General features: G+C 44.6%; 1 protein-coding gene across 6 annotated transcripts in view; it reads right to left on the reverse strand.

Annotated features, from left to right (window-relative positions):
- Positions 1-843: 843 nt before the first annotated feature.
- Positions 844-27,977, reverse strand: part of LOC113493018 (transcription factor BCFI-like) — a 31,267-nt gene continuing 4,133 nt past the window's right edge. Inside the window, exons 1-9 of one of the 6 annotated variants that reach the window (XM_026870789.1) lie at positions 20,874-21,075; positions 19,617-19,974; positions 10,330-10,451; positions 10,046-10,242; positions 9,910-9,973; positions 3,686-3,852; positions 3,336-3,500; positions 2,592-2,691; positions 844-2,403 (exon numbers count right to left, since the gene is read on the reverse strand). In XM_026870789.1, coding sequence (XP_026726590.1) covers positions 2,129-2,403; positions 2,592-2,691; positions 3,336-3,500; positions 3,686-3,852; positions 9,910-9,973; positions 10,046-10,242; positions 10,330-10,451; positions 19,617-19,974; positions 20,874-20,967 — 1,542 coding nt within the window. In that variant the 5' untranslated portion in view covers positions 20,968-21,075 and the 3' untranslated portion in view covers positions 844-2,128. Of the gene's footprint in view, positions 2,404-2,591; positions 2,692-3,335; positions 3,501-3,685; positions 3,853-3,989; positions 4,205-9,909; positions 9,974-10,045; positions 10,243-10,329; positions 10,452-19,616; positions 19,975-20,873; positions 21,076-27,977 lie in introns of those variants that run through there. The other 5 variants (XM_026870788.1, XM_026870787.1, XM_026870790.1 and 2 more) reach the window with 5 other exon arrangements.

Genomic DNA, 27,977 nt, shown 5'->3' on the forward strand with positions numbered 1-27,977 from the left:
CGTTGTGTAAGCGAGGGGTCGCTACGCTGGGTGTGTTCGCGAGTGACGTGATAACGTGAGCAAACACCGCCGACGAGCGCTATGCTAATATTTGTAGGGAACGTCGCTGTCACCCTCCCCCCGAACAGCGCGACCCCCGCGCTTGCCTGCGCCCTGGAGGTGAGATAGGGGCCGCGATACCATCCCCGATACCGAGTAATTATCAGATAGAAAACCTACAGATTTGATTAGGAGAGCGCGTATCTGCGGCCGCGCCGCCTCATTACAGTCCAGGCTTGCCAGCTCGTCGCGCGACGTCGCCCGCTCCCCGAGCCGCCTGACGCGCGCTCTAATCCCGCGCGGATCTGATAGCCACTCGATACATCGACGGATTATTGATGGGCGCCGCTCGACCTCAGCCCGATCTTATCAGTTGTTTTTTTGTCGAATATTTTCCGTGAAAAGCTAATAAAGAACGGTGTAGCAGAGCCTCGCGGAGGTAAGGGGGGGGGGGGAGCGGGCGTGAGGCGGCATTGCACGTGACGCGATGCTCACTGATAAGCCGCCATATTGTTTCAGTTCGTACCCCTCCCCCCTCCCCACTCGCTCCCCACGTACACTCGTCGCCGTCGACTGTATGTTTCACGAGTATGTGCCTGTGTGTGTATCATGTGTGCGAATGACGCTATCGTATTTGGTCACGTAGGTACCTTTCCAAAGTAATAAGAACAGTTGTAAATACCCATCAGTTACATTAAAGCCTCACGTCTGTACTTTAACATTTAAAGTTGACTTTTGTTTTTTTTTTGGTTCCGGCTGGGAGCTGTCGTAACTGCTACTCGTAAAATTAATAAAAGACAGGAATCAGTTTTAAGTTGATTTAATTCGTGGTGTACTTCTGATCGCTTAAGTATTTACTATTTACAAAGTTACATGTTTACCTCATTGACGCTTGTCCGACAACGCGCTACAGTAACTACAACACATAAATACCGTAACATCATTATATATATCTACACTTATGTATTACAAACGTAAATATAATATTCGTCGCCGAGTGCCGGGCGCTGCGCAGCCGCAAGCCACGACACACACGACAGCTTCGCGTGTACTCCATCAACATTATGAGATTTATATATTACTTTCATATAACATGCAACAATAGTCGACATAATATAAAAAAAAACATAAAATTACATTTATTATTTATTTTTGTTAACATTAATATAATATAATTCGGATTTTAGCATTAGAGAGGTCTCTCAGATCTATGCGTTCCGCTTAACTATCGCGCAGGAGGGCCCGCGGCTCTCCTACGAGCTATCGTATTCGGGGAATGTGTCGTGAAGTCATGGAGTCAACGATATTCTATACTATCTATCTAGGTAATCTATACTTTTACTAGATGTGCACGCGATGCGCACTTACATGCTCTTGCAACCTGATGATGACGACCACCAGCAGCTAATGTTGTAACGAGAACCTACGGATAATCTATGAATATACCTATAACTTCATTGCACACGCGTATAACTTATCGGAAAATCCGGATAAATATGCGTGTATGGGTTAACTACTTTCAAATCATTAACAATGGGCCTACTATTTTCATGAATAACCGACGCAAGTAGTATTCAACGAACCACCTGATCCGATCAATTAACACTAACGTCTAGTATCAAACTATCATAATATTATGCCACAGAATTTCAAATTTCATTAAGTCTTTGAGAGAGCATGTGAGTGCGCACCTTAGCATAATAATATTTTACAATTACAAAAATATAAATTTAATAATTCAACATAGAAATATAATTTTCGCTGTTTCCATTTAAAACAGCCTCTTAATTTAACATCAGCATAGTACTCTTTACAATAATGTATAATATGAACATATAAGCTATCTACCTAGGAATGCAACACTTTAGGAATGATTTAGATACAGTCTCATCGCTTATTATTATACATAATTATTATTTGGTAACAGTGGGAACACACAGTTAACTCGTGGCACGCAGTACATCGTCGCGAGGCGGCGCCTCCGTATTTGGTAAACTAGCAGCGACTCGTCGCTCGCGCTTCCTACACTAAGTCCTAGCTAACGTACCTAACAACTGAGATTCTATAGGGCGAGGTGGCGGCGCCTCGCTCAGCTGCCCAGCGACACGACGGTGGGGCGCTCGACGCGCTCGTCGGCGGAGCGCCGGTACTCGTCGTCGTAGAGCGCGTGCGCGTGCGCGGCGTGCGGGTGCGCGGCGTGCGCGTGCGGCAGCGCGTGCGGCGCGTGCGGCGCGTGCGGCGCGTGCGGGCCGTGCGCGCTGTGCGCCGGCGGCGGCTCCTCCAGCTTCAGCGGGTGCGGCTGCACGTAGTAGTTGAGCGCCAGCGGAGAGCGCGCGCCGCTGCCGCCGCCCGAGCCAGTCTCCACTGTACCACGACACAAGCCTTACTAACACTTCGAACACGCATTCAACATACAATAAAACCTTGAGTCAAACACCTCCTTAACTTTAACAAAATAACATATGGAAGCTAGTTAGGGGGGAGGAGGGGCAGGCAGTCACCTCGGGGTAGGAATGACAAGCGAGGCTAGGAGCTCAGCGCTCGACACTTACACAGATTCTCGATCTTGACGCCGGACGTGATGGTGCGCTGCACAGCAGTCTTGATACTTCGCTCCGCTTTTATGCTGTTCTTCGGTTTTCGCTTCCTTGTCTGAAATATTTTTAAAAACAACATTAGCTAAAAATATCTCGTAGTTTAGATAAAGTAAACATGTGTGCAAGTAACACTGTTTAATAATGACAATAACGGCGTGGTATCTAAAAAAAAAATTAACTGATCAACTCTAATATGCTAAGTGGACTTTTTAGTCTGGAAACTGGCATAATTTTATTTTTAAATAAATTTTGCCCAAATGTCGTCCCAACACACGACACTAGTACTTATTAATAAAAATAAGATTGAGAAGTAGCTGCGGTAAGCTAATCAGACCATTTATATGACAATGTTTAGTTTGTTGTCTTCTATTGCCATGTTTGGGTGTTTGTTTATTGTAATGATTAATTGAGATTCAAAGGCATGTACCATACGTGCATGGGACGGCAATCGAGGGCTAATTATAAAACATTCTTAAATGGATGCGTCAACGCATTAAACTTCAATTATTGGTGTGTTGCAATTAGATAGTTGCTGTTCAGAACGTGTTCTAGCTAATTGTAATTACACAAATGCAAGCTAATAGATAGATCAATTATAGTTAACAAATTATATGATGTGGTAACTCGAAAACAAAAGTGTGCTTGTGATTTTGAAGACTTTGTAAGGTTGCGGTGTAGGTAGTAGGTTTGTGTACGCACCTGTATGGAATCCTTCTTCATGGCGAGCGGGCGGTTGATGTTGTGCAGCTTGTAGTAGAGGCCGCACGCGTTGCAGACGGTCTCGCCGAGCGAGTTGCGGCGCCACAGCGACGTGGTCGTGGTCTGGCAGTTGGTGCACGACATGCCCGGCCGCTTGGTGCCCATCTACACACATACACGCGCGTTACACTCGCTGTTCCTCCGCCGTAACCATGTATATCTCATTGGCATGCATGACTAACTACACAGGGGTTAGTGACAACGGTGATGTTAGGTACAAAAGCGATGGATGTTAGTGGGCAGGCGTCGGGTGAGGGGCGGGTCGGGGCGGGGTGGGGTGGGGCACGTACCCCTTTCTTCTGTTTGTAGTCAGAGGGGGTGGAGGCTGGGTGCGCGGGGTGCGCGGGGTGCGCGAGCGGCGCGGGGGCGGGCAGCGCGTGCGCGTGCGTCGTCGCCATGCCGTTAAACAGGAAGCCCTTGTAGAAATCCGCGCCCGGCGGGGCCCCCTCCGCGGCCACTGCAACCAGAACAAGGGTGTGGGAGTCGCGCTACGGAGCGCGGCGAGCAGTTCGAGCGGGCGCTCGGCGGGCGCGGATCTCGGGCGGGAGTCGCGGGGGGGGCGCGGGGCGGGGGAGTGAGCAGTGGGCTGCGTACGTCGTGCGCGTGCGCGGGCGCGTGCGGCGCGGCGACGCGCTGACGTACCAGCCGCCGCGGCTGCTTCAGCGGCCGGTTCATGCCGTTCATCTTGTTGTAGAGCCCGCACGCGTTGCACAGGTAGTGGCCGGTGCCGTCGCGACGCCACAGCGGCGTGTGGATGGCGCCGCAGTTCACGCACTCACGCCCCTCCGTGAAAAACTCCGCCACGTCGACTGTCGCAACACACGCTAGTTAGCTCACAACTTATACCCTGACATCATCCCGCCGAGCGTCGCCACTCAACTACTTGCAACACTTTCCATGGTCTGCCGTTCCAGCTCCCTGCCGATGTCTGCTAAGCAGCCGACACCGGCTGGCAGCTGTCTCTCAACAGCGATAGAACATGCTTACTCATATTACCGAAATACAAATAGCTATCCAAACAACAAGACATGAGGAAACTTTGGATTGTAGGACAATTAAATAAATGTAAAAAACAATAGTTGCAAGCGCTATTGTGAACATTCCTGGTCATTGATCATGTGCCTAATGATCAAACTTCAATTTATAAATGAAACAATAACAGCGGATTTTGTGTTTATCAGCATAAGTTTGTGTAGAGAACATAATAAAACAATGGAGCGCCCAACATGGCCAGTCCGCGGCCTTGACAGTGAGAGTTGTTGATTCATCGCCGTCGGAGCCGCACGTGAGCGCGTGCTGACACAGCGCGCGCGCGCACGTCTGCGCGTGACGTCACTCGCCAGTAACGGCCGCGAACGTCGACCCTGCTCCCGCTGGCCGCTGGCCGCTCACACAACACACGCCGCACGCAACGCTCAGACCCATACCGATTTATTACCTGGAACCGTTCCTAGCAAGGCAGCATCGAGGTCAAAGGTGCTAAAGTAGTTAAGGCTTTAGGTATATAATCGTATCATTGTCACGGATGTAATAAGACATACATTATGTGGTCTAGGTGAGCATGATTAGTTAGTCCTCTCATGATGTTGTGGTACTTAAGGCACTCAAAAAAACGGAACCCTATTACGAAGGTACCGTTGTCTATTATCTGTATCTCATGAATCGTGATTTAAAGCGACTTACTTATACTAACAACTTTCGATTTAAATATTTTTATCGTCTGAAGGGTATGTGTCTATGTGTCTAAGTAGCCACGCCATTATATTCATACTGTAATTGATGTGCTTGTGAGCGGCGAACCAACGACTGCCAGTCGTTTAGAACCTATCCTTTCGGAAAATCCTCTTAACTGGCCAATATAACAAGTGATATTATTATACCTATTTATATTTCTACATGTAGTTTGCGATAGTGCTGTACCTATCTAATTACATATACGAGATTGTTACACAAATGTTGTGAATTAGTGTAAATGTATTCAATTTGTATATCGGGTAAAAAATTGTTGGTGAGCTATATTTAGTATTTATTAATACAAAATATAAAGTAAAATAGTTTGGATGCTTCACGTCTGCTCTCCCAAAGAAGCGGAGATGAATGATCCCTGGTAGATCACATTTTAGATTAAAGCTTTCAACAAGGCCTCTGTACGTTGCAGCTAGGTCCTCGTGCTCGCCTATAAAAATGATCGAGTCTTCTCCCATGAAGTTATCTAAATATCAGAAAAATATCATATTCCACAACTCTCTTTCAGATATTGTAGAGCGCGAGAACAAAGACGGGTTACCTATTGGACAAGAAGCAGTCGATTGTGATTACATTTTGATTTTGCTGTTTATTGAACTTTTTCAAATGTTGCTGTGTTAAACTGTTTTTTTTTTCTTCTAAGCGTCTCCAGAAAAAGTACCTTAAAGCTGGTTAAATGTGATTTTTGACTCGGTAAAACAAACAAATGGTGTTGATAGGAGTACTCTGTCCGGTGGGCTGTGTGTGTGTGTGTGTGTGTGTGTGTGTGTGTGTGTGTGTGTGTGGCAGCGGGGCGCGTACAGTTTCAATGGAATCCAAGACCGTTACGTGCGGCCGGCTCACGTCCGCGGTGTCTGCGTGACGCGTGCGGACTCAGCGTTTGGCACTTCTCGTTTGTCCCGGACTCATAAAGACAGCTTTGTTTCGCACTTATCTAGCAAATATTACGCGGACCAAACGTGTGTGTCTGCACTCCGTCCGTTCTAAGTAGAGCCTTTTGGCACATGTCAAACAACAAAACAAATAGTTACTAGAAGAGCGCTTTTCGAAAACAAAAATTTTTGTCATTGTGCGTGGTCTCAAAAATAATTGTAAATATAAAAAATCATATCCACCTCATTATTTTGGCCTAAATAAATGATTCTCAACTAACAGAATAAAAAGTAAACGATTACTGTGTATTCAGTAAGTTGAGAATTAATTACGAATCGTTTACAAAATATGTAGTTACTAAGTAATCGTAGCTGAATAAGATAAAAATAAATTAAAAAATAGACGATGATTCCATGTAGTGATGCAGGTATTATTGGCAAGGTATTAAATCGGAATATTCAAAATTTACGATAAAACTTAAATACAGGATATTGAAAACAATCAGCGAGCAAGAATAAGTGACCAGTGCCCAAAAAATTATGTGAGCATTAGAAAGAATTTAAATGTATCGAGTCTCCCCATATCACGGACGCAGTATTATACTGGGCCCGACTCACAATAACCAACATTCAGAATAGGGATGATGACAATTTTTTTTTTGCAGTGTCCGTCTTGTAGTTTTTTGTATAATAATGGAAACCTATTTTTTAATTTGTCCCGCAAACATAAATTGACCAAATTACAGTGAATGAAACTTACGCGTGACGTTACGATTGAGTATAAATTTTACCCTATCGTTACGTCACAAGCCCCCTCTCCTAAACTTTAAAGCAGTTAATCTTTGTCAATTATAGTTTTTCTGAAAAAGGAAAAAATACGTGTCTCATACTTTTCAATTATTTAACTGAGGGACTAATTAGATTTTTTCTTTTCATACCCAGTCATCATCCCTATTGGTACTTGTGAAAATCCCAAATAAAATTATAAGTATTTCGATCCGTATGAGAATATCGCAAATCTGGTGGGTATCAGCTCCGTGACGTCACGTCCAAGTATATCTAACATGAATTCTTCAAAATAAGACACGCTTTCAAAAAACACCAATCAATTAAATATCCTCTGCTGAAAGCATTATGTACAAATTATTCAAAATGTGCAGACAATTTAATAAACAACTTACTGACATGTAGATATTATATTATTTTCAGAGATAGTGATATGTTTTGGGATAGCCGTGGTCTTACATATGACCCTGCTGTAACTAACTGATTAATTAGTATAAAAAATGAATTCCAAGTGGTAAACAGAACAAACGAATCGACGTTGTTTAATTAGTAGAAGGTATTTTTGCAATAGTATGTAAATAATCATTTCAGTGGAGACTGTTCTCAACTCTCCTTCTTATTGATGACGTTTATGAGGCTAGGCAAGTAGCAAGTGTTATATTTTAACGTACGGGATCAATATTTCACCAGCATTTATAAAAATCCACTTCTGCAGTTAGCACTTTACTGATAAGTGACAGTGACAGGCGCAGCACTAGCAGTCCGTGCTGCCACGGATCACATGTGTGCTGGGCAGTCATGGTTGATGATGCCAGCAGTGTTAGTGATCACACGGTCATAGGCACCGTGTGGCGACGTGTTCGGTTACACAACGCATCGCCAGCCACAATACTTGACAGATTCATCTAAAATGAATGGTGCCGTTTCCGATTACCCATTATAGCAGTCAGCATTAAACATGGATGCCATTAGCCGGCCGTTACAGGCGTTTGTAACGCGAGCCGGCCATGTGCGCGCCGGGCTGCGCGCTCTGCTCGTACATACACTTTCTGCACGCTTATTATAATTTGGTACAAAATGTGCTGTGACCAATTTTTCGATAAAAGTAACTGGTGTTATAGGTACAATAAATATTAAAAATGACAGCTACGTAAGATGTCATTCGTAACACGTTTATATTATTGTTGTCAAACCCAAAAGAGGGCCTCGTTAGACATGATGAAAGTGTTCAGTTTCAGATGCAGTGTGGCTGCGAAATTGTTTTGTTATTGCAAACTGTGGAGGTTCTTGAAGAGGAAGCGAGTGACGCGTTGACGTCACTGCTTAGCTATGTCCCTAATGGTGTTAAATTAGAAGGAGCTCGTCCTGAACGCGATAACGCGCCATCTAGTGATAAGCGCGTACATTAGAGACGTTAGTGTCAGTGAGCAAATATGCGGCGCGCGCGGAGACAACGGGCCGGCGATGTTTTTTGTAGAGCTTTGTTTGTGGCGATAGCAGCGGAGACGCCGCGCCGGCCGGACGCAAGACTGTTTGCGCGGCACGTGCCTTATCCGATACCATTTACGGAATGCGATTTTAATGCGCTTAAAAGGGAACGACTTCATTTTAAAATAAGACACGGTTTTTTCGAGTGACCTACGTAAACACGGGCTTCGAGTGTCGCTAGTTTAAAAGACCGCCGCGCGCCGGCCGACGGAGAAGTGCTTATAATCTATGGACGCTACGGTCGCGATTCTATTCGCCGCAGCCGACGAGGAAAACCGCGATTCTTGCTAATTAAACTCTGTTGTGTCATTGTGTGTGCTTCAGGGGCAACACACGCGCGGGCTGCACGGTGCCTGTTGTCTTCCACACGCGACCTTGCTTCTCGAAACTAAACATGGACGTGGCGGAAAACAGCATTTAATAAAAATAGCCATTCCAGTATTTTAATAATTGGGCAACTGTTTGAAATAATTATGCTGATTTCAAATGAACTTTTCATTTCCGAGAGTCGTAGTTCTGTGCTAACACCATTGTGGGCTCGACTAGAGGAAAACATGTGGTATATTTTATGTTAGTTTTAGTTCTCTCATATCCGAGCACTTGTTCTCATTTGTTTCATGTATTACTATTGTAAGCTGCTTTGCAACTGAAGATTTTTATCTAAAAACTGATATCTTTTCAGAGAAAATATATTAAGTCATTAAAGCATTTTACGAGTCACCAAACTAAAATAAAATGTGTTCCGACGCATTGCGAAGACTGATGAAGGTTTAAGTGTAGAGTATAATTTACGAGCTTTCACACGAGCGGTCGTAAATAATGCCGGAACTGTGTGCTTATCGAGTTCGAGTTTTGGAAATCGCTTATCGCTTATATTATTATAAAAAAACATGGCGGGAGTTGCGGGATGCGTCCCGCGGGCTATCGCCTCGTGACCTGCCACAAAAAGCCGCGGCGCTGTTGCTATCTGTCGCGGCACTAGCGGCTGCGCGCGTCGCGTATCGGGGCGCGGGAGCTCTACCATCTAACTCACGATCTTATCGTTGGCGACACGCTCTTGTCTCTTGTATTCCTCACAACCTTATGCATTGCACAAAATCCCTCAATACCTACGGGCGTCTACTTGTAGGGTTATGTGTCACTACTCGCACTCTCTGGCCGTGGCACACATGGCGCACTAGTGTTGCTATCCAAGTGGGTGAGTACAACGTACACGGTCAGCACGAACTGATCGCAAGCAGCAGCTGTTGTGAATCACACCCTGAGCTCGGCCGCGACACGCACTCATTGTGCTTCAATGTAATCAACATATTGTTTTTAATTCGCTTCTATATTAGTTCGTAGACGAGACAAAAGCTAATGCCTAATATAAATGATATACATACCATTAGATAACTGATAGTTGTTATAGTTATACTCCTAGTTCCTGCTTAAATACATTGATATTTAGTTCGGTGATCAACAATCTGTCTAGAAATATCAATGGTGTAGGGATAGGTCGGCTCCATTTCACAATCGAAGCGAGAATTGAACCGCTCTTATCCAATGAGAAACCTAAATTTAGTTTAATTTATTTTACAACTATTTGAAGGATACACATTTGTTTTAGAATGGCTACTTACTGGCAGAGAGACTGGCAGCAGCGGACAGCTGTGGTCGACGATTACTTTCCAAGTTCCACACCTCCTGGAAATAGAGAAGCAGTGGTGTGGGTGTCGGGTCAGCAGAGGCGGTGGTCGCGGCCGGAGCGGCGCTCACCTGGTGCGAGTAGGGCGGCACGGCGGCGCCGTACACGGTGTTGGGGCGCGAGGTGGCGCACGCGAAGGCGCCGCCGAAGCGCGCGCTGAAGGCGGGCAGCGAGCCCCCGCCCGCGCCCTCCGCGCCCCCCGCGCCCTCTGCGTACTCCTCGCCCAGCACCACGCCGCCGCCCGAGCCTCCGTAGCTGGGCGAGCCGCCTGGCGACACACAAACAACACGCCTTATTACTGGGCTCCTGGCACGAGGTAATACGAGCCATCTTACCTATAAGGCATAGCTCCTACCTGCACTAGAGTTCCATATTTGAGGTTGTGTGGCGATCTCGGCGCCATTACCGAAGTAAGGTGATCCAGCTGCGTACGCGCAGCGTGAGTATACAGTACCGCCCCCGCCTCCTCCACCGCTACTGAAAACGAATATATTTTTTAACATTAGGTATGGGTAGGACTACAATCTTCTTGTCCTTAAAACATTATTCAAGAAATTCAATCTTTTTTTCGGGAAACAAAATTTCCTTTTCATGCGCAAGCCAATTTTAATAAAAACTAACACTATTCAAAACACAAGATATTTCTTTTTTAATATTTCGAGTTCAAAACGAATCAAGTAGCGCTCCAAAGGTCACCTTCTATCTCCAGCTCGAGCTCCACCCGAGCATCAAACCAGCTCCATGTCATCAGAATATTGCATCGTCATGCAATATACATATGCATGCCTCGAAAACCAGAAGTGGGTTAAAGTGGGTTTTGGGGAAGTGGGGAATTAAATTCAAGCTATGTATTTGATTACAGACATAGGAAAAGGTTTAAGTAAATAAACTTATTAAATTACATTATCTTAGTACCTACTCGTTTTGTCACATGAGACCTGACATAGAGTAAAGAATCGTGCGAGTCCCTCCGCCAGCCCCCAGAGGCGCGGCGCGGCGGGCGCGACCAGCTCGTTATGTAAATGAGCGCTATATTTCATGGCGCCCGCTAATTGTCACAGCGCGACTCTTGTGCGCTTACCTACACGTACCGTACTAATTTACACACTCAATTAAGCGAGTGAGCTCATTCTACTTAATACTACTATTCATTATTCAAATTGACAAATAAGTTGCTCGCTTAGAAACAACAGCAGGTTGAGTACCTACGACAGAGGCGCGCGCTCTATTGTTTCGCAACTGAAATAAGTGATAGGTAAAAGTAGTTTTTGAAACAGGTGAGTTTTGAATAATATATTTATTCAAATAAGACTTTATAGTGCAAAACAGGCGACCCAGAGGAAATCAGGATCTCTTACGAGATTACTCCTTTGTTCGTCTCTAGGCACGCCCCACTCCGGAAGGGAGTTTTGACTTTATTCTAAGTTACAACTGGCATAAAGTTGATTACCCGCGAAGGTGTAAAAGACCGCTATCAAAATACGTTGCGTTTTATCGTATTATAGAAAAGGTGCACGTGTGCGGTCTTCTCGCAAGAGCAATAGCAGCCTGAGTGTTAGTAAGTAGGTGCGGGACGGTGACACGAACATATTGCAGGTACGTGGCGTCGCAGAGCGCGGCTAAAGGCTGCATGTACTGCTGCTGTGAAACATTTTAACATAGTTCAAGAACACCGCGTACTCAGTGTGTAGTTGTTAAGTAGAGCGCAGTAAGGCTAATGGCTCGGAACGTCTCGGAAGTAGGTACGCGTTATCGTGCGACCGTCGCCCACCCCCCCCCGACGCCCGCGTGCCCCTCAGTCCCGCCGAGCCCGCGCCCCGCGGCGCCGCCCTCGACCCGCTTGCATTCATTACGCGGCACGGGACAACCACGACGCTCTCGGTCTCGCTGTCGAGTTAAGCGAGCTCATCTCCTACTCGTACTATGAGGGCAGTTGATGTAGCTGGCGACAGTGACGCACCGCCTTGCCAGCACGAATACGACTTGCACGAGAACGCGGAAGTAGAGCGCAGGTAGTACACGCACGTAGCATGCGAGTGCGCATTACACAGCCAGGCCTCGCGAAGCCTGGCGCACGTCACGCCCTGGCAGGACAGGAATGGTATAATACAGGGATAGCCTATGTGATTGAGTTTTATAATCTACCATAACTACTGTATCATACATGCCTGATATGCCTGATATAACGGCGTTTGATATGTAGCAGATATCTGTAGAGCCTTGGCAGTACTACGACTTCTGCCTTCTCAGTATATTTGAACTTGTCCCTAACTGAAGCCAGCATTTTTGAATTTTCGAGCTTTATATACTTATTCTCTTATCTATATATAAAAGCAATCCTTAGGCAGATTTTAATGGATTGCTTTCTAATTCGATTGATTCTAATTGATCTTAACTTCACTGTAACATTTATTTTGGGATTCGGAAATGTTAGTTGTATTTTTGAAAAAAAAGAGTATGGTTTTGTCTGTGACCATACTGGTTACGACTCTGAATTGTTCTTTAATTTTGCCACGTTCCGACTAAATACTAAGGCATATCTTCCATTACCGTCCCATATAGTAGCATGTAGGTGATCCCGCATCCGGGCCGCGCCGCTCCGGCGCACAGCGTGCGGGCCGCGGGCGCGCACGTGCCGGCCGCGCAGCGTGACCGCTCACGCCGGACTGAAGCACGTGCTACACTTTAAGACGAGCCTTCCTCTAACGGGCTCCAAGCACGTTCATAACCATGATGATGTATTCCGAGCAAGCAATAACGCGGCGTCATGCATCATTAGGCCGGGTGTCGATTGCCATGAGCCAGCAACCCCTCGCAGCGAGTCGCTATATGTGCATCCTCGAACTAATCCCGCACCGGAACGTCAAGGGCCTATACAAATAACTCATTTCGGGACACTTGAACCGTCACTAGACACGCACAAAAAATTGTGTGTACAAATTTGGAAACGATCCGAAGACTCTTAAAACGTGTAAAATGGCGCATTAGATGAGCACAAAAAGTTTAGTGTCACTTCAACAAACATTGAAGCGAGCGCCGCTTGTCACCTGCGCCTGCGCAGGATCAACTATTTGTGTTGAGGCCGTGTTCTATCGCTAGTTCATGAGGTCGTGCAATAACATTCTTTAGTCTTTTTAAAACTCAGTCGCCTTTAGCACAGCTGGAGTACCTACTCCCATCATCTTGTCGATATTAATATATAGTAAGCTATTGAACGGAATGTAAAAAAAATGTCCTTAATAACTCAATGTTCTCTTGCTTACAACCTTACGATTGCAGTTACCAAAACACTAACTCGTGGGCCATACACCGCAATAATAATTCTCCGCCGCGATTAACACACTTCTTTTTTCTTTTAAAATACGACTTCCTGGCTTAGGATCTTTGTCTCGCGTTCGGACAGGCATTCGTGGATCACACAAAACCTTGTCTTATAATGACTACAACTGCTCGGCTCAGCTTCAGTAAAGGGGACGAAGAAGCTATTTACGGCGTCAGTGTGTTGTGTTATGTTGTGTTATATGCAAGAGACCGGTTCCTCAATACTCCGGTCCATGCGAACAGCATTGAAGGAGCCGAGGGAGACAATCTGAGATCTAGTTGTTTCAGCTCCTGTTTAATGATAGCAGTCGCGTTTCTCGAGGTGTGATCTACAGGCAACATACAAATATGTATACATGGGACGTAACTACCAACAAGTTAACTCGAAGCCCTTTCCTTTGTTTTAGTTGAGGCGGTTTCAGTGCGGTTTGCAACACTCATAAGTATAATAATAAACATAATATGATTAAATTAGCAGAGCTTCATAAATAGAGCTAGAACGGTGGCCGTTTGTCGCTGACCGCCTCCAATGGGGATTTTCCTTATGCCTACTAATTGGTAACAATAAACAAACTCGAATATTGGAGGAAAACGCAAACATGCCTAACGACGTTAATTATTTTCAAACAGAATAAGTCAATAATAAAACCGGCGCGCTGTACACACACTCATGTACTCTCCGCGTGTGTACGTGCAAGGCGCGTTGTAAATACGGTAGCACGTCGAGCGCCGCTGTCAGGCCGGGGTGGCGCACATACATACTGAACATGGTCGCGACACTCATAACGCGCTCTAAACTGCAATAAAACGTTGCTTTGACAAACAAAGGAAAAGTCAAAGTAGGTGACGATATTTACATACATTGCATTACAAAAGTATACAAAAAATAAAGGCATGATGTTGGTGACGTTTCAGAACAGCCGCAATAGCTAATATGGTGTTAAGGTTTTATACACAGGAAGGTCGGCGGCGACGCGGCCGTGACGCGGCCTGTGCTCACAAAAACCTCATGCAGCGCAAATAATACAAAGGTAGAGCCCTCGGGCCCTCGGCCGTATTTGCACAAGCAATTGACATGTTTGGAGGGTTTGTTTGTTTTTATTTTTAGAGTGGTTGCCATAAATTAATCCGAGTGTGCTGATCGTCGACTAGTATGAGGCGAGCGTGTGACGAGACGCGGCGCGGCCGGAGGGGGCCGGGGGGAGGGCGCGGGGGCGCGGGGGTCGCTCTCACTAGGTTAAGTATCGCGGCGCACAATGCCGGCGCGCGCGCACCGCAGGAAGTGCACGATAGCGTTACTCATTCGCAGAAACCACACAACGACACATACGATCCAGCTTAATACAACATATTGCTCTTAAACAGCCGAGACTCTAACGAGAGGGAACGTTACATATTATATGTGCTTAATGTACTGGGTGTTCTTGTTTCACACTACATAACTACTATCGAATAAAATTATAACATAGTCACTGAACCAACTCAAAATAAGTCAATAATAATTTTAGCTAGGTAGAAATGCAGCTGCAGTCATTATAATAATTTAAGTAGGTGCAGGGGTACTAGCCGACAGTTTATTGCGAAGCATTAGTGGCCGGGTCATAAACCAAACACAAAATAAACAAACACAGAGCACACGGCTCCTGGAGTACTGCGTACTGACTGTACTGACTGTACTGAGACTACACTTGGTCACGGTGGGCTTCACGAAATCACGAACGACAGTTTACGTCTCACTTATCATCCAAACAGTTAAGAATAGGTTTTGCCTTAGGCAAATAAATACAAGTTAAAGGCAAATGCCAAAGTTTTCGGAAAATCTTAGGAACTGGTCCACATAGCATTGAACATTATAACAGCCAAATTATTTTTGCTCACCTAAGCAAAGCTTGTGTTATGAGTACTAGACAACAGATAAAATGTATATATCCAAAATACATACATATTAAAGAAAAATAATAACAGACAGGAGAAATGAACGTCGTCATCACTCGAACATTGGTTCCGAGGGGGAATCTAACCCAGAGTGACCCAGGTCCTCCAGTACAGAAGTCAGCAAACATGCCAGTCAAATATTATTAATTTCATATAACAAGATACCTAGTAAAGAGTAGGTACGTGATTTAACTTGTTCGAGTATTACTAACTATTTAATTTACCTATTTATAATCCTGTGATCTATTGAGGTCCCGAGGCAATGTTATCTTTATTTTTTTACACGGCAAAAAATATCGCGATTTATAAGTATGTATAGTGATTTCAATATCATCTCTTTAAAAAAATAAGCAGTACCGGTAGGGCGGTAAATTATATTATCAGGCCCCGGTTCTGCTATTTACAATGGCCTATGAATTAATGACAGTTGGATTCTCTTAAGCATTATGCAGACACAATAATTGGAAACTCATTGTATTGACCGTGAGTGTTCCGCCCCGAGCTATACTTCAAATTTTTTATGTTGTAAATACGAATAATGAAAATTTTCATTCATTCATCGGCCATTGTAAATAGCAGAATCGGGGCCCTGGAGAGACCGATGGTCAGCAATGGACTGGGTGATGTCAGCGCAGCATGAACACATCGTACGGGGAGGGTTTATGTCGGTTTTGTATTGGAGTGGCTTCATAAATACGAGACGCGAGGATGGAACGCAGGGAATCTCTGAAAACTTGTTTCTAAGGTTTGCTACTCACACTTAAATGGCTGCATCAACAGAAACAACATTTTTTGCGTAGGTAGGCAGCTAAATAATTAACACATCCCACTAATATTTTTAACGCAAAAGTTTGTAAGTATGGCTGGATGATTATTAATATTGTTATCATTTTACGCAAACTACACTGACCGATACAGATCTACATTATATTTTTTTTATACAACCAACTTAATAAAAAAAACTTTAGTTTGATATTTGCAACTCTTTTGCTATCTACATTCATGAGGTTTTACAGCTAGGTGAAAAGCGGACAAACGGTATTACGATATACGATATTCATTTTATTTGGAACAACAAAATGTACACAGACAACAAACGACGGTAATGCCTGAGTAGTTTGAGGTTCGTTATTACCCTTTGGGTAAAGAAATCTATACCATAGGTGTACAAAGATTTTAGTTGAATCCTCAATCGCTTGCTGCATTTGTCCAACGAAAATTATGTGTATTTAAGAATCTTCAAGGAGTCGTGATCGCACAGTCTAAATAAATCTAATCTTCCCACAAGCTAGTCCTATATAATGTCTAGGTAAGGCTATCGACGCACCGCTGGCGCAGCGCTCGCGGCCCACTCGTGTGACGTCACCGCGCGCATCATGCTGGCCGCGGTCTCTGCTATACACTGTTCATTATATTTTGAGGTTCCATACCCAAAGCGTAAAAACCGAACTCTAATAGCATTAAGTTTGTCTCTTACTTGAAGATATATCATGAGCAGTTAACCGGGTCTACCGTCTAAGCAATGGTTTGTACGAAGGTTTGTACTGTCATATATTCAATATGACCATTGACCATTTCATTTTGAAAATTGATCTGTAGTACAGAAACCTTAGGTCCGCGAGTCCGACTTGCATTCCACCAGTTTCTTTTTTTCTCCCTATTGTAGCAAACCTCTGGGGTAGGCCAGCTTCTGCAGCGCGATTTGATACGTAACCGAAACATCGACGATTCAATTTTTCAGATTATTTAGTGTCCTATTTGAAACTAAAAATATATGTTTGGTAAAATAAAGAAACCGTAGCTGGCCATGGCAGTGCGTTTGATTAATAGTTGTAACAATTAGGTACCATTACGAATAGGTTTATAAGTTTTACAAAACATATCTCCGCTATGTTTTGTTAGGTACCATCTCACGAAATACAAACAGTGCGGACGTCGGACAGATAGTGCAGCTCAATGACAACGAGCGGTGAAAACAAAATGATTGTAAACATGACGCATGCGCAACACGCAGCGGCCGCCAGAGCCCTGGCTGGACGAACCAGTACTGGCTAGACGAAACTATCCTTATGGAAAACTGTATTGGGCTTATAAGTACTACGCGCATACAAACTTATTAAAAAGTGTTTATCATGGGACCATTGAGCCAAGAGCGCCACGGCAATTATGATACTACTTCCTAAACATGTTACTAGTTACTTTCCTGTCTGAAACTATTAACATTCAGCTGAAAAATCTAACTACTATCCAAAATGCAATCGCTTGTCTTCTTAACAACCGGATTGGTATTTCAGAGGAATTACTAGTGGGTAGCGACGTTTGAGGACACAATTAGCCTAATTATTAGCCCAAAACGATTTAAGACTGAAAGCAAAAAATCGAAGAAATTGATTTTTTGGAGATGGCAAAATGTTCGTGAAACCACGAGGTCCAGCCATTTTGGTATATAATAGATATGTTTACAAGGATAAAATATGGGTGAAGCGGACATACGTTAGCACAAGGAGTTAGTCGTCCCGTTCTTGATTTAAGCAATGAGTAGTGGTGTTACAAGTGAGTGGTGTAGTGAGGCAGGCAGCGGGCCCTGTATCTCGGCGCGTGCCGCGACGGCCCGCAGCGGCACGTCGGCATGCGGCGTGTCGCAAGCGCGCCGCGCCGCGCCCGCGCCGGCACGTTCGCCGCACGTGACGCCACTTGGCGCATCAATGTAATGGAACTATGATAAGCTCTGCCTACCCTGACAGCCTTAACGCAATCTCAAAACGGGGGATTCTTGCAAGGTGTGTTCATCAGTAGTCACTTTTTATTAGACTTATCTAACTTTGCCAACTCAGTTCTCAAGTTCCTCCTATACTGAGTAACACCACTTTCTATTTTAAAGTTGTCAGAATTGAAAGACCTCTTCAATTTACAGGCTGAAAAAATGGGTCCTAATGGGTTTCCTGAGACCTCTGAGTACCCCACAACAGGAAAACTCATTAGCTAATCATTTCATTTTTTTTTTGGTGCTATAATACTACAAGATAATCCGACCTTTGTAGCCATTTCTAACTGAATGCATTGTCGAAATGCCAAGAATAAATTACATTATGCTTGTTTAACACTATAAATGAAAGTGCCCGATTGTTAAGTCAAAATGACAGTTTTTAGAACCACGTTTTTCTGTATTCCTATTTATTCTTCCTACTAATGCATAGTTATTACATAAAATACCAATACCCAGTATTTTGAGTTTTATCTGCAGGCTTATAAACTCTGTACACTACCTAGCAGCGGAATAAAACTGTTAAACGTGAACTTTGTAGCAGAAAAATGGTCCTCATTTAGAAAAGGAACAAGCATTGGTATCGATATCGAACACCACATCGATAATTCTAGGGTGACTTGGAGGAGGGCGCCGACGTTATGAGTTTGTATAATTAGGAAATATACATGGTGAATTACTTCAAGAAAATTCGTTCCTCCAACTTTACCGCCTACCGCGTCTTACTATACTAACTAACTACCTAAAAGAAGCAACTTCCAATCATATTAATCGCAAAAGCACAACCAAGGATGCTAAAGCGATAACGATAGTATTAAGCAATGCTAGTGCTAACTAGTTATATGTATACTCCATAGCGCCTTCGTTTGTCTTTCTGCTTTTGTAAATAAATAGTTATAATTGGTTTTCATTTTACTTTTCTAAAGTAGTCTTTAATATTATAAATGCAAGAGTCTGTCTGACTGTCTCGGTATGTCTCGATTTTACACCAAAACTACGAAATCGGTTTTAATGAAATTCGGTGCACAGATATTTTAGAGCCCGGGGTGGACCACAGGCTAAAATTTTGAATTTCGGCGAAATACGGCTTTAAATTTAGGCTTCAATATTGATTATATGATTTAAACGGGAACAACAAACCTATTTGGCTTAGACGGGAACCCCGGTCCAAGCAAGAAACGCGGGCAACAGCTATTGTAGATAATATAGACATTCTGACATAAAAATAAAAGAAAACCAATTGCTAACGTTCAGACTAATTAAAAGTAACCTCACTTATTCTATCATAAATTATATATTTTATAACAAAATATGCTAGTAGGCAAGTTTGCGGTTCGACGTTTGGACGATGGAAACATTTTGTGTTTGTGGTTTGTCCATGTACCTATTAAATGTTCTTGGGTAACCGTACGACCGAACCAAAAATAGAATGCTGATTGAGGTGATGCTTTAAGTCGCTACGTCAACTAATGTGTATTAACATTAGCTTCAGCCGTCGACTGCGCCTCGTCACCTTACTGGCTTTTATCAAAACTAGAATATTATAGTCTGTCATCCAGGACAAAAAGTAGTCAGGTCTTAGCAAAACAAAGAATTGTAAATGCATGGAGTTCGGTACTCACCCGTCGACGTGATGGTGATGGTCGTGGGAGTAGGGCGGCGGCGCGGGCGCCGGCGGGTACTGGTCGTAGTGCACGGCGCGGAAGTCGTCGCGGCGCTCCGGCGAGGGGCTGAGGTCGGGGCTGCTGCGGCGCAGGTACACGCCGTCCGTGGAGCCGGCGCCCGGCGTGCCCGGCTTGAACACCTCCTCGAGGTGCGCGTAGGCCTGCATGTCGCGCGCGTGTGCCGCCGGCCGCAGCTCCTGGTAGCTGCGCGAGTGGGACGGCGACAGCGCGCCCGGGTGGGCGTAGCCGAACGGCGGCAGGGGGGGCGGGCTCTCCGCGTCTCCGCTGCCCTCCGCGCCGCACTCCGCCTCGCCCTCTGCGCACACGCACACAACACGCGTCACGAGCGCCGCACACTAGCGCAGCGCCGCGCTCTCTGCCCACGATTGGCGCTCGCGACGAGCGACACCACCGCTTTATTTGTGATCATCCTAATAGATAGCGGCGGCGAGAGCGGCTGTCCGCCCGCGCACTCACACACACGCAGCCCCGAGCCGCACCGCTGCCACTCGTACCTCGCTGCCTCGGCGTACTGGCACACGATGCTCACTCACACGCACACACACAACACCACTGTTGACGTTTATTGTGTCAGCTATATACGAAGGCAAGTCTTCTACAACAATTTACATACGCACACATATAGGTACCTACCTGTTATTATTAGTTTAGTTACAATATTTTCAACATACCTAATTAGATCGTGCTCGGTTCAGTATTGGCAACTAGAAAAATAATTTAAAGCTAAAAAGTTAATATATATTTTCATCTATTCATTTTAAAATTAAAATTTGATTAGTTACTATTTATGTGACATTACTGACGTAAACTTAAAACAGCAAACTAGTAGGTATGAGAAACTATGAAAGCAAGACGTAGCAAGCGAGTTCCTACCTGCAACATTATTTTATATTTATTCGTCTTGTGTTACTGTCAAATTATATAGAACTATGTACCTATCGAACAGTTTACCATGTGTAAAGCTTTAATTGAGTGCTGTATGTAAAGTTACTGGGACTGCTACAGTTAGTAAATATGCACTACCTATATTAAAACGATTTTGCACGGTGAGGTAGCAGTGGTGCGGCGATGTAAACAAGGCATATAACCTAGTTCAGCTGCTGAGTAGCGGGTGTCGAGCGAAGTCAAGTCTGAGTAGCTGACACAACGGCACCACTCGTGTCACTACCACAACACTCCTCAACAAACACTAACCTTTTAAATAGTTGTTGTTGACTTCTGCGAACAAGGCGTCCAGCTCGAAGGTCTCGGTCTTGTGGCACGCGATGGGCCACGTCTCGTGCAACATGCTGGGTGTGTAGTGTGTTCACTCATTCACTGCGTCCTGCGGGCGGAGCGTACCGTGACGTGTGAGCGCGTCGCCGGCGGAGCGCTGACTGGCGGCGGGCGGTGGCGCGGCGCTGCGCACGCGCATCATCCCCGCCTCGCGCCCTCGCGCCCTCGCGCCCCGCCGTCAGCCCGCCCCTCGCTGCATTTGGGACTGGGAGTGTCCCCTCCGGCCGCTCCTAGACTACCTATACAATGTCTACTCACTCACCTGGGATTATCGAATTTCATCTAATCCGAGGATAATCTACTGCTCACTCGTTGATCCAGCCAGGACTTACAAATTACATAATTATACGAAATTATACGAAATTATAAATCTGTTTGTGCCTATTAAAAAACAATTGTCAGACAATCAGCGATACATATATCCAAAATGGTACAACGTAGAAATAATAAAAAATATACAAAACAAACACTTTCATCATAAGCGATTCAAAAAAGAGGGCAAAGAATTTAACAAGGCTATGTTTATATATTATAGAGAGAAGGTTAAGAAATTGATTGACTGCGAATACCGGAAATATATGACTGTATTACAAAAAAATATCATTGACGATCCAGTGCAATTCTGGAAATATGTAAAGGAGAAGAAAAACGATAGAAGGTACATAGATACATATATATATGAAAATACTGAAGTGACAGATCAAGCCGCAGCCGATGCCTTTGCTAAATATTTTGCGTCCGTTTTCCATGCAGAGAAACCCGAGCTAAACCCGGATACTGCTGCAAAAGCTGCATATGCACATATACATCGAGATGTGGCCTCCGTTTCCATCACGACAGTAGATGAAAATGATCTGAAGAAGGCAGTGAGACGCCTTAAGCCAAGATCGGCTGGGGGGCCGGATGGCATTCCTGTCTTCTTAGTTAAGGACTGTATATCAGTTCTTGGGCGGCCACTTCTGTATTTGTATAATCTTTCATTGACCCAGTCAAGATATCCTGAGATCTGGAAGCTATCTCGAGTCTCTCCTGTTCCTAAAGGAGACGGAGGCACACATGTTACTTCTTTCAGACCTATAGCTGTCCTATCCGTTTTTGGTAAGATCTTTGAAGCAATTCTAAGTGATTCCATCAAGCGCCAAATCGGTCACCAGCTGCATAATGATCAACATGGGTTTCGTACAGCTCGCTCCACCACCACCAACTTGGTCGCGCATGTAGACTATATCTGCTCACAAATGGATAAGCGAAGGCAAGTTGATGCGGCTTACTTTGACTTCCAGAAAGCCTTCGACCTAGTGGATAACGATATGCTATTGAAAAAGTTGGCGATTGTTGGATTCGTACCAAAGCTCCTCAATTTTTTTTCTTGTTACCTTAATAATCGACGTCAATATGTGCGGCTCAATGGATATAACTCTGGAGACTACTTTACTAGGTCAGGAGTGAGTCAAGGTAGTACGTTAGGACCTTTGCTATTCGTGATATTTATCAACGATTTACCAGATGTTGTTTTGACTTCAGAGTGTCTCCTATTTGCGGATGACCTAAAACTAACTCTGGGTATTGAAACTGAGGCTGATGCCGTGACATTACAGAGAGATATTGATGCTGTGTCTATATGGAGTCAAGAAAACCACCTTCCGTTCAATAATCTCAAATGTAAAATAATAACGTTCACGCGAAAATCACAGCCCATTATTGTTAATTATAAGTTGCCTGACGCTCCTTTGGAAAGAGTTAAAGAGATTAGGGACTTAGGATTACTATTAGATTGCAAATTAGACTTTCACACGCATATCAACAAAATTTGTAAGTCAGCGCACAAAATGTTAGGGTTTGTCATAAGGACTGCGTCACAGTTTGATAATACACGGGTCGCAAAAGTATTGTACAATGCCTATGTGCGCAGTAAACTCGAGTACGGTGCAGTTATCTGGAATCCTTATGAAGAGAAATACGTTCTAATGATTGAAAAAATACAACGTAAATTTGCTCGATGGATTTATAAGAAACAGTACGGATACTATCCCTACTTATACCCTTCCTTATTCGTGTCTGGTATGGTGGACATTGAAACGTTGAAATTTAGAAGGGCAATGTCTCAAGTCATGCAATATCTGTCCATAATTCACAATAGGATTGATAGTCCCCAAATACTAGAGCGTGTCCGCATCTTAGTCCCTGGGAACGTGTCGGCAAACTCACAGGGACAGGTGGCGCCTCGGCGCCGCCCGCGACTGCTGGAGCCCCCCCGCGCACGTACCGAGCGCGCTCGTCAAGCGCCCACCAACCGCGCACTCCGATTTATTGGGGACATACTTGCACAGCACCACGAGCTAGACTTATTTGCCGATGGATTAGGACATTTGTGTAAAGAATTTCAAATAATTTTAAATAAATTGTAGCCATCAAATTGACATAATATTGTTAGTTATCATAATTAACTGTAATTAATTATTATTTTAATTGCTAGCTGCGTTTTGTTTTTCTTATTTTTTTTTTTTTTTTTTTTTATTATTATTGCTATTTTATTTTAATATTAATGTTATTTATGGACTCAGATTGTATTTTTTTTTCCTATGATATTATTGATCAATTTTTAATTATGATTATTCTGCTCATTCCTGACATTGTTAAATAATTTTGCATTGTTAAATATAATGACGAGGATGTGTAACACCGAACTATTAATCTTATAAGCGTTTTGGATGTGTCATCTGTTAGCTTGTAAGATGAAATGAAATGAAATAAATAAATAAATAAATAAATAATATATGAAACAAATAATAAAATGGAATTACAATTAAAAAATAATCAATTGAGACAGGCATAGGTACCTGTTCTACCTTGTAGTCAATTAACTGACAAATTATATCATCTCGAAATATAAAAGCTTGGTTTACCTGCTTGGATCAATTTATCTGGTTAGGTATTCCAACTATTTATAATAATAGAGAAGTAGGGATCTATTGTATTACAAAATCTCATGGCTTACAGGATTTATTTATCTAAACGTAACAATCTGGTTTGCTATCTTGGACACACATTAATAGCAAACAAAAAGCAATTCTTCGAATTGAATATAGTATGTAACTACTTATTAGGTAGAGAAGATGGAATATGAGAATGTTGCCAAATCTGCATCGTTGAGTTGTACATATTTCCGGGGACAGGCGTCGCGGGACTCTGGGGCAGAGATCAGCGGAGCTCGTCACTTTAAACTCCATCGTAATAGTAAAAAGGACGCCGACACCAGCCTCCCACATCACAACATTACAATAGGTCACAAACGCTAATGGCCTACATATTTACCAATACTGAGCAACATACCACACTATTACTTGTCAAACATTACAATTAGGAACGCCTGCCTCTCTCAATCAAGAGAGCCTGGGAACTATTCGCAGTCATTTTTTTACCAGAACATTCTTTATAAAGTTTTATGAAACTTAAAAGCACTAGTAAATGTTTTAGCCACGAATATGTTAAGTGATCTTGGTCAGTCAGGGCGCTCGGAAGACTTGATTCTTTGCCAGGGAAGCAATCCAGGGTGGGCAAATCAGGTTCAGTAACCTAATTTGCCCAACTTGGACAGTTCCGGTGTTACTTTGACTTTGAACATAAGAAGCCTTTTGTAAGTTTACAACCGACACGTTCGTCGACGCCTTGCGTTACTTGCATTTTAGATAAACAACGCGTAATCTACAGGTTAGTCACAGTAAGGCGAATGTCAACGCGTTGGTGTGATACAGAGCGGAATGAAGTGGAGTATCGAGATAGAGGCTTGCAGCGGCGTATGTCGGCGGCGGGCGGCAGGTGTGGTGGCGTACGCTGGTAGAGTACGCGCATCAGCTGAGCGGTATCGCGGGCGCAGATAAGCCGCTATCAGCACGTGCGCCGCCGCCGCGCCGCCTCCGCCGTTATCTGCACAACATCTCCCGACCTAGGCTACGGCCGCTCGCCGCCCGCTGCCCGCCGGCCGCTGCCCGCGCTGCGATACGCTGTCGTGAGATAGAGCGCTGCATTCATACACATGTCGCGTCTGGACGGAGAACATGTGCACAGCTCGATGCCCGTGCCCGCCTTATCGTCTCCCGGGAATCAATAAATATTATCGTATTAGCGGTAAAAGTGTTGTAAATCGTAGTGATGCCAGTTTTTTTCATAATTCCCAGTATCAGCATGACAAGGATGAAAAAACTGTTATGACAGGAGCAGCGGGGCAAGCGGGGCAACCCAGTCCGGGCACCCCGTGGCGCGCGACCCCTCTCAACACAAACATAAATAAACAAGTCACAACGAGCCATCATCGTTAATTGATTTACAGCACTGCGCTTGTTGTGTTCACCGCTATTGTTGGCTATTGTCAGAGTTAAACAAACAGCCGCAAAGCCACACCAAGTTCTACACGTGTCCAGCTCGGCCTACCACATCCGCTACCAACGTCCACAGAGACTCTCCCCACAGTCGAAAATATGTAACACAGTACCCGTAATACTATGAACTTGCCAAAAAAGCCTGCGCGTGCGTTTTTGTCCGGAAGATATATATTATAACATACAGAACTCAAGACACGTAGTTTGCCAATATTTGCACGTTTCATGTGTTCAAAATTTTCCCACAATTTTCGTTAATCTTAAGTGAACAATTCTCCAAGTCTCAAGTCAATAGAATTGATTAGGTAAAGCCGACGGAGTTTCGGCCGCGGCTCCCCGGAACGCTAATGAGGGGTTCGCGGAAGGCCATGGGAACTCGCTCACATAGCTATTGTAATGCACACTGGTTCCTGGACCTGCCCAGCCCCGCTAGACATTATATTAATCCGCTACGAAAGGATTACGGAAACCGAACTACTTAGGTACTCCATAGAGGTCATCAACGTAAGTAGTTATCACAAATGTTACCAGTGGCTTTAGAATATCTAGTGGCTCGTTAATAGACCACAAATTAACACGTCACAGATCATATCATACCCATCATAGCCATCCTGTTATCCAGGCTGTCAGGCTGTGTACCTACACGTTGCCCGTGTTGAGTCATGCTTGTGTAGAGATATACTTTCTACATAGCCACCCATTTCCAAGGATTGCCAGGTAATCGAATAGCTAGGCATGACTACAGTGTAAGTTGTAGGCCAATATTATAAAGGCCACTCGCCCTACACAATTGCGATAGCGTCTGAAATTCCTATCGCCGTGAGTCACAGCGTGTACGGTGCGCTAGAGAGAGCTGGCACAGAGCGCATGCGCGGCAGCCAGCACTGATTAAAGGTGATTAAGCTGATGATGTTGTCGTGTCGTTAGTGGAGTGTCAACAACTTCACCAGCACCGTTACATGCATTTGTGTTTCGCTGCTAATGAGCGCATTAGCGGACAAACAGCACAGAGTGCTTTGTCAACATGCAGCCAGCTGGGCCGCGCCACACAGAACTACAGATGTAGAGCGCTGTCTGCAGGGAGGAGCGCGCCAAGCACAGCACCAGTCTGTAAAGTCTGTTCTCGCGAGGGCGAGCCCGGGGGCATTATCTTTCTTCGGACTAGACTGCGCGTCAAACACTAATCTTTATTGTAAATACTATGCAATTACAAGCGATAAAATCTCTCGTAATTATTACATAGTCTCTTATCAGGCAGATAAGGCTTAGCTTACATTTACTACCACAGCGTGGGAGACAAGCTTATTAGGCGCCGAGCTCAAACGAAAACACATTTACTTATTATAAAGTTTATTTATTTATTATAATATTTTCAATATTTGTACATATTGGGTGTTGCGGTGTTGTTCAGCCAAGCGGGTCACAGTTTTACTAACTGACGCCAAAATTTTCTTTTAGATTTCATCAGAGTTCATCATTAATAGTTATGCGGTAAGGCAACATGCTCCCTTAGCAATATCTGTTCCTATGGTACATACTGCGGTAGAATATTTTTGTGTACACATGGATTATGGTGTGTGTGCGCCGGTCATCAACAGTCTATCATCATATCATCGATTACTGTAATGTTAACTAGCTAAGTGTCACAGTTGCAACTAGTGCAAGCCGTAAAGGCGGGGAAGGGGGGGGGAGGTTTGGACGATGGCTAGTCTTTTAAATAAATGGTGATATTAATACTTTTTAAGCGCAGAGGCCGGAGGTCGACGGTTCATCGTTATCAGCGCAGCCCCGCGGCGCCCGCGCCCCGCTCCCCTCCCCAGTCTGCTCACACACAACCGACTGTAAAAATAAATTAATGATCCTCACGCAGCCACAGAACATCAGTGACCACGTATATTGCCAACAGCGTCCTCCTAACAGTTACTCATTCTCAGTAGCCCTTCATAATATCCACAATGTACCATGCAGGTTTCATAGTATTCACAGGAGTATGGAGTATGGAGCATCACCCACTTTCCGTGTAATTGTTCATTACATGTAGCTCGGAGAACGATTCTTTTTAGTTTAAGTTATCAACTAACTAAACTTCACTATATAGATTGCTTATAATTTAAAGTAAAGTAGGTATTGGCACGTTTAAACAATATACAACTTAAGCTAACTCTGGCCGTAGATTCGGCTTGTCCTGGACCAATGGCCGGTGAGACCAAACAGCTTAATACATAATAAAGCTAGACGTAGCGGCGACGCAGGGAATAGAGCAAGTTGAGATCAATCTATAACGATTATACCCTTGTTAGGACTCCATTCAAGTAAATACATCATGCTGTCCAAATCTGAGGCGGACGGAGTGCTCAAGTGGCGCAACTGTAAGTATCGATGGATCGATAAGCGATGGTTGTCACGTAGCGATACGTTCGCGATTTAGAAACGTGTGAGGAGGAGGTCGGGCAGCGCCTGCGCGGCACGTCCGGGCGCAGCAGAGCGCGCGTGACGGCGTGGCCGCGCCGGGCCGGGCCGGGCCGGGCCGGGCCGGGCCGGGCCGGGCTGCGCCCCGCGCTGGGAGCTCCGGGGTCGCCGAGGGCGCCGCTTATCGCACCGCGCCCCGCGCCCCGCCACCCGCGCCCGCCTCCAACCGACCATA

Source organism: Trichoplusia ni, chromosome 4 (assembly GCF_003590095.1).
Source record: "Trichoplusia ni isolate ovarian cell line Hi5 chromosome 4, tn1, whole genome shotgun sequence".
Taxonomy (NCBI): Eukaryota; Metazoa; Arthropoda; class Insecta; order Lepidoptera; family Noctuidae; genus Trichoplusia; species Trichoplusia ni.